At 41.4% G+C, this 8,345-nt stretch overlaps 1 protein-coding gene across 2 annotated transcripts in view; it reads left to right on the forward strand.

Moving 5' to 3' along the window:
* TDO2 (tryptophan 2,3-dioxygenase) overlaps positions 1 to 1,869 on the forward strand; it is a 128,548-nt gene extending 126,679 nt beyond the window's left edge. For both annotated transcript variants that reach the window (XM_078600824.1, XM_078600825.1), the window contains one exon: positions 378 to 1,869. In XM_078600824.1, coding sequence (XP_078456950.1) covers positions 378 to 825 — 448 coding nt within the window. In that variant the 3' untranslated portion in view covers positions 826 to 1,869. The remainder of the gene's footprint in view (positions 1 to 377) is intronic.
* The last annotated feature ends 6,476 nt before the right edge of the window (positions 1,870 to 8,345 follow it).

Here is an 8,345-nt window from a genome sequence, read left to right on the forward strand (position 1 = left end):
AATGTACGGCCAAACTTTGCAGCCATAGCTGGCTGCATGAGTCACTCCATAACAACAGGAGTATCAGTAGCAGTATCAACATTTTTCAATACACCTTTAAAGATCAGCACACTATAATCAAAACTCAAGATCATACTGGAATGATACATTTGATTTCAGGCCATTCTGAATAGCAGTGGCAGCTAGGGGTGTAATACTCCTCTAGAGCAGTTTTGAGTGAAGATCTGACAGGTAGTGATCCAAGTTTCAGTTTATTGGCGATAGCATTCCAGACCCTGGGGGCATCAAAAATAAAGTCGAAAGAAATTAGAACTTTGTCCATGATGACTACGTCGTTGACCTGCTTGATCCTTCACCCATGTCCCACATTACCCCAGTGACCGCTACAAGGTGTTTGTGGACCTCTTCAACTTGGCCACGTTCCTGGTCCCACGGAGCTGGATCCCGCGCCTAACTCCCACGCTGCACCGATCGCTTGCCAAGGCGTCATGCTGCGACAGCTCCTACAGCAGCGGTGGTGATGACGAGAGCGACGCCGGATCAGAGGCCGGGTGCAGTGGCCGCTGCGGGCAGGACCACTGTGTCTGTTGCTTCGACAACGCCGCCGCCGCCGGCCATGGTGGAACGAGCTCGCCGAGCAACACGGCCGACCAGGCCCGCGAAGGCTTCGCGCCGACGACTTGCAACGGGAGATTTCCCACCACCGCCATGGCCATGGCCACCGCCGGGCACGGCCCCAGGAGCACCGCGCCCCCTGCCGCCACTGTGCTAGCGCGAGAGGCACCGGTCGCTCAGAATCTCAACAAGTTTCTCGTGTTGGAGTAGTAGGTCTGTTCAGGTTGCTTCATTGTATGAAATAGTACCTGCACTCTCGTGCCACAATCTGGCGAACAGGCTTGCTTTATTGTAAGTGCAAATTTGCTTACAAATCTATGCAAACGTTTAGGTTAGAAACGAAACATTATGCTAAGACAAAAAATATATCAAATAGTTTTTATGATTTAACATGAAGTAGGCTACACACTGCATAGGAAGAACCTCAATACCTCTATATTACTGGTCACTGAGTCCTGTAGGTGGCTCAGAGGGATGCGATTCTGTCAGGACACTGAGAAAACTCTTCAAAAAGTAGGGATTTTAATCTTTACAGTACTCGTGATTAGACTGGGGTCTCAAACTGATGATCTCATCGCAGTCACTGATGATTAAATGTGATTAACCGCGATAATTTGGCATATTTCGTACCCTCTGAGGGTTAAAGAATCAAGTTTGGTTGCCATTAACCAAACACTTTGCAGGGCATTTGAAATGAGGCATTACCTCGTGTGGGTATGAGGCCATTTAAAAGGCTTATATAATGTAATCCACAATATTACCTTGCTGGGTCATGTTCTATCATTCGACCACATGCTAATTGCTGTGAGACATCAACAATTAAATGTATAAAGCTCACGACAAGACACCAATAGCACAGTTATTTTTAAACGATCATATTGTCATGATAATAAGACACTCTGGAGGTAAAATACACCACAAACTTTGGGATTATTTTAAAAATGACATCCCAGGAAAGCAGGGTACAAAGGTATGAAATGTAAGTTTGCAAAATATAGAGTGGCCGCTTGGGACAAAGAATGTGTCTTGTAATTCAGAGAATATGGTACGGTGGATAATTGTCTCTCAGAATATAATTACGAACGTGTTCCTTTTAAAATGGAGAGAGATGTCTGCTGCACAAAGATGATGCTGGATGGTTGGTGATGTCCTCTGGCCTCTGGGTGGTCAAGTATTGCTATGAAGAACTGTGTTCCACAAGTTTAACATTTAGGCTTCCTCGACCAATATCCATAATAAAGGTGATTTGGGTTACTTTTTGGTGCTTTTGGTAAAGTCATATGGAAATAAATTAAATTAAATAATAATAGAATACGACGTTTCGATTGAAACACAAGCAACCGTCATCAGGTACAAATAAAGGAGAAAACAAACATAATAAACTTGGAAATATAATGCAATACAAGACAGAGAGTCGGCCAACACAACAGTCAACACCCCACCTGGTTGATTACATTCTTCCAAAAATTGCTAAATTTGAGAGAGAGACAAAGCATAGATACGGAGACACACGGACAGACACGCAAGCAGAGAGAGACTCACACAGAGACAAACAGAGAAAGACACACACAAAGACACACATAAAGACTACGCTTCTGTGTCGAGGCTTTAAATAGAGAGAGAGGGGGGGCAGAGGGGGGGGGGTTATTTGGGTTAGTGTGATCAGGCTCGTTGTAATTCGCGGCGAAACCTTGTACTCGATTGTCAATGTTGAGGGTTTACTCTCCAACACACCGGTGTGCTGAACTAGTAACTAATTGGCATGTTTTGTTTACGTGACAAACCCTACTGATTGGCTGTCGGGTGGGGGCAGTTTTAACGACACATTTAAATCTACGTGACCTAACCCAAAATACCTCTATTATGTGTTCTCGAAGATCATTCTAATTAACTAGATTCAAACACACCTTCCCAACGTCCAAATTATCCTCCATATTATAAGGCCTTAAATTACAGGAGAACAAAGTGTGTTAATGTGGCGGGCACAGTACTGTAAATGATACAGAGGCTACTTGTGGATTCCATTTACTTTTACATTCATATTATGTGTAATGTGAACATAAACTTCAAGAAATGGACATGGTGTTTTTGAAGAGCAATGGTTTCTGTTGTGTCATCTTAAATTTTTAGCATAAGACCACAAGCATAATCATGTGTGTCAATGTAAGGGAAGTTATTCGTGTTTGTGGAATATTGTAAACATAACTACTTGAGCGGTTTAAACATTCCCAACTGTATTATGCGCTTGAGAGATGGGAAAAATTAATTTACATTTCTGGAGGAAATGTAAATTGGATAATTTATGACCAATTATTTTTAGGTGTATAATTTAGATAAAATTACAAATGTAATGAAATGACTTTTTTAAATGACATGTGCGTTAGATAATGCCGATGACAGGCAGTGTGTATCCCCAAAACTTTGACTAACTGTTTTTCTGGCTTACCACCTAAACTCAGGATGTGATCTAATACGACAACATTACCACACGTGAAGAAAAATCCTTATATGGTTCTGCAGATATATGAAACCTATTTTAATATTCTAAGTACAATGTGATTTCTGATTAGGTAATGCCACAATTATGAGTAGGGCTTGACATGTGCTGCACGTTGTGTTATGAATGTGAACATTCCACAACAGCTTATGCCACTATAATGTTAAGTGTGTCTGTATTTGAAGTAAAAATGTAGTTGTGTATGCATCTGATAGACTGCGAAGGACTGGCAAACGTGGAGCATTTGATTGCCAAGGCATCAAGGGGTGCCCCCATGACCATTGTGGTCAAGGGACAGATGATGATGATGCTGATGAAGGGCAGCCAACCCCTTTGTCAATACGCTGCTGGATGAGGACCTCCAACCCGCACTGTGTGGAAGACGAATACTCAAATGTCATTGATCCATCCAGTAAAGCAGACCTGATTCTCGATGCCCTTTTTCAGGATGGATGTTTGGACAATTCCATTCGTGTTTAAAATTTTGAAGCAATTGAAATAACTGGGTAATTCCCGTGAAAATGAGTGGATAACGCTCAGAACGCCATGCTAAATATTTAAAAATATATTTGGTATAATGGCAACTCCCGGCTTCTTTTAATAATTCAGCAGCTTTGGGAGTTTAACAATCTGCTTGATCCACCAACCCATTCCTCCAAACATCTGGATTCCACCTGATTATTAAACGATGTAAATGGTTCAGCCATTTATCACTCACCATCCCCTTCTAACAGTAATCAATATCACAGTAATCACCGTGCTCGAATTAAACCTTTGTCGTACAAAATAAGTATTGCCTTACTTGGAGTGTTGCACGTAGCATTCCCTATGTCTCCATTTTTGTCTCAAGCATCCAAAACACAAATCAGCCACTCGAGTAAGTGACTAATGAGTGTCATAAATTTCGATTTAAAGCTTTCGTGACTGCAGGGATTCATCTTCTTGGTTCTTTCGGTAAAGTCACGTAGAAGGGAAGTAATAAAATAATAAAAATAAAACATAATAAAACAATTCTCACGACGTTTCGGCCACAACGCAAGCAGCCGTCCTCAGGCGAAGAATGAAACACCACCAAGCTTGGAGCGTATATTTAAGCTGGGCTAGAGGGGGTTGCTAGTTGGCATCTTAGCGTTTTTGATACAACTCAGTGGGCTCACATGACATTGACTTCTCCAAGACAGAGGTTCTCTGCAAGCTATCTGGCTATCATGAGAGATTCGTTCATGAGGCGATCCACATATACAAACACAGAGACAATTTTAACCGAGAAGATGGATTCTGGCTTAGCAATCACTGGAAGGACGTAATAAACCATTTTGATACACATTAGGGTGGGTAGAATAATACATAGTGTTATATTAAAATGTATAAGGTATAGGGTGGTTTATAGCAATACAGTATGTAATTTAATGTTGGGTTTGTCTATGGAAGTATATAGTACGGTATAGACGCGTGTGATGTAAGAGAATAAAGTTTAGATGGAAGCATATTATATCATTTTTTACAACGTAGAATTTTTATGTATTACTTACTGTTAGTAACTCAGATTATTGTAGAGTATAGTAAGTATACTGATGATGCTATGTAGTTTATACTTTAGTTTGTTATGCAGTTTATACTTTAGTTTTTTACGTGGTTGTTTAGTAACTGCAGCTACATACTATTAACATTCCTTTCCTTTGTTAATGCTACCCCCCCCTCCCCCCCTTTGATGCTGCTAATCCTGCATTATGCACGGGCATAGTATTGATTTGGAACCCCCCCCCCGCCCACCTCCTACGCATTTTCCATATGCTGAATTCCTCTTGATATGCAAATTATTTTGTTTAGGCGCTCTTCTTCCCACCTCCCCCCCTCTAACCCAGCTTAAATATACGCTCCAAGCTTGGTGGTGTTTCATTCTTCGCCTGAGGACGGCTGCTTGCGTTGTGGCCGAAACGTCGTGAGAATTGTTTTATTATGTTTTATTTTTATTATTTTATTACTTCCCTTCTACGTGACTTTACCGAAAGAACCAAGAAGATGAGTGTCATAAAGTAACGATGACAACTGGAATGAAGAGAATACAGAGGAGGAACACATTAGTGGCACATACTGTCTGTTGTGTTTGCAGAAAAACATCCTTTTTGCAAATAATATGATCTTGTCAATGATGAAAAACAAAAATTTACACGCGAGCGTGTCTGTCAGCAATCATCTGTTTCCAGCTTTCTGATTGGTTGGAGACCACATGCCACCCACCTTGCTTTATGATTTGAAAATGACTGCATATTAAACTGCTGATAGTGAAAAAAAAAACATCACGAAACTAACTCAGCATTGTTGTCTATGACACATAAAAAAAATAGAAAATTTTGAAATAAAATTTAATTCATTTAGATATTAATTATGAATCTTGGTATTTAATTGTTTTGTATTACATTTTTATGAAAAGCATTGATTTGATGAATTTGGCTTCTAAGATTAAAATACTGTATTACAATATCCCATGGGTGTTTATTGTATACATTATTTGTTGTACTGTAAGAAGACATTACATGTAAACAAAATGGTGTTATTTTTATTTTGGCATCTGCTGTTAAAAACACGACACATAATCTTTGATATGTGTGATGCAATTCCATAGACTATGTTAGCCTAACATCATCCGGAGCACTAGCCGTCACTGAATCCGTTGGTAAGTCCGTGGAATGAACTTGTACCTTGTGGAGCCATACTGTCTCTCTCCCACTGTGTTCATAACAAGAGAACAGGTGGGCAAAAAAGCATTCGGGGACGAAATATGTCTTTTTTGTCGTTGAGATGACTGGACAGCTTCATGAAGAGGGAACAAGAGTGGGTGGTTTTGTATGTATGTCGAACATTTTTCACACCGTACATAGCCCACTGCTCTAACCGGAGCTGTGGGGGAAGGACAACAAACACAACACAAAAAGCAGTTCTCAAGAAATTAGGTATCATTATAGATACTTTAAAAGTGCATAGCTGCAGTGGCTTCCTAATATCGGATGAAAGCGAGTTCCAGATGACCGCAGAAGCGCATCTGAAAGCGTGTGAAGCAGTGACCGTCTTGATGATTATCCAAAAGCCGCTGATATGAGGATGACCGGAGTTTGTGTGATGGTTTATGCTCCTTGACGAGATCAGCAAGGTATTGTGGTTCATTTATGGTAATAACTTTTTGTGTAAAGAGTCTTGTGATGGAAAAGCATTAAAATTGCTCTTTTGGGGTAGCTTTGAAATATCTGGGTAACGTTCGTATCTCAGGGGAGCGTTCCTATCTTGGGGTAGTATTTCTATCTTGGGGTAGTGATCATATCTCTGCGTAGTGATCGTATCTCTGGGTAGCGTTCGTATATCTGGGTAGTGATCATATATCTGGGAAACGTTCGTATGTCTGGGTAGTGATTGTATCTCTGGGTAACGTTCATATCTCTGGGTAGCGTTCGTATATCTGGGTAGTGATCATATATCTGGGAAACGTTCGTATGTCTGGGTAGTTATTGTATCTATAGGTAGTGTTTGTATCTCTGGGTAGTGATTGTATTTCTGGGTAACGTTCATATCTCTGGGTAGTGATCGTATCTCTAGGTAGTGTTTGTATCTCCAGGTAGCATTCTTATCTCCGGGTAATTTTCATATATCTGGAAAACGTTCGTATGTCTGGGTAGTGTTCGTATCGCTGGGTTGCGTTTGTATCTCTGGGTAGCGGTCGTATGTCTGGGTAGTGTTCGTATCTCTGGGTCGCGTTTGTATCTCAGGGTAGCGTTTATATCTCTAGGTAGTGATTATATCTCTGGGTAGTGGTCTTATTTATGGGTAGTGATCGTATCCCTGGGTAGTGTTGGTATATTTGGGTAGTGATCGTATATCTGGGTAGCGATCGTATCTCTGGATAGTGATCTATGTCGAGGTCGTGATTGTATCTCTGGTTAGTGATCGTATCTCTGGGTAGTGTTCGTATCTCTGGGTAGTGTTCATATCTCTGGGTAGTGTTCGTATCTCTGGGTAGTGATCGTATCTCTGGGTAGTGATCGTATCTCTGGGTAGTGTTCGTATCTCTGGGTAGTGTTCGTATCTCTGGGTAGTGTTCGTATCTCTGGGTAGTGTTCGTATCTCTGGGTAGTGTTCGTATCTCTGGGTAGTGATCGTATCTCTGGGTAGTGATCTATGTCTAGGTCGTGATTGTATATCTGGTTAGTGTTCGTATATCTGGGTAGTGATCTATCTCTGGTTCGTGTTCATATCTCTGGGTAGTGATCTATGTCTAGGTCGTGATTGTATATCTGGTTAGTGTTCGTATATCTGGGTAGTGATCTATTTCTGGTGAGCGTTCGTATCTCTGAGTAGTGATCTATCTCGAGGTCGTGATTGTATCTCTGGTTAGCGTTCGTTTCTCTGGGTAGTGATCTATTTCTGGTTAGCGTTCGTATCTCTTGTTAGCATTCGTATCTCTGGGTAGTGATCATATATCTGGGTAACGTTCGTATCTCTGGATAGTGATCGTATCTATGTGTAGTGATTGTATCTCTGGGTAGCGTTCATTTCTCTGGATAGTGTTGATATCTATGGGAAGCGTTCATTTGTCTGGGTAGTGATCGTATATCTGGGTAGCGTTCATATCTCTTGGTAGCGTTGGAGTCTTTGGTTAGCGTCCGTATCTCATGGCAGCATTTATATCTCTGGATAGTGATTATATCTCTCGGTAGTGATCGTATCTTTGGGTATCGTTTGTATCTCTGCAGCGGCGAGCAAGAGACATTACATCGGCCCTCACGTGCCACAAAACACCACACTGCTCGGTACCCCAGTCTTGAGCTGAGCCACAACTGAGGAAAGCCCTGAACATGATTAATACAGCTGTGTGGCTTAGGATCATATACCCAAGTCACCACTACTGCTGCATTTCAAGGACTGCAATACACTGCTACAATCACAATGATACGCATGGATCGTCACAGACAAACCCACACCGGCTACACTGGCAAGGGTCCTTTTATGAACAGCAGTCCAAACTTCCGTGGCATTACAATTCACAACAGGTGATATCTATATTCTTTGGTTCTTTCGGTAAAGTCACCTAGGTAGAAAAATAATATATAAACGACGTTTTGATCGCAACACAAGCAATTGTCATCAGGTGGGACAACCACAGAAAGAACACATTCTTGCGGAGGGAGCTGGTAGAAACGTTGCGTTGTTCGGTCAATAGCCAGGGTCAACAGCGGCGTGG

Source organism: Lampetra planeri, chromosome 15, assembly GCF_965212315.1.
Source record: "Lampetra planeri chromosome 15, kcLamPlan1.2.h2, whole genome shotgun sequence".
NCBI classification, from domain to species: domain Eukaryota; kingdom Metazoa; phylum Chordata; class Hyperoartia; order Petromyzontiformes; family Petromyzontidae; genus Lampetra; species Lampetra planeri.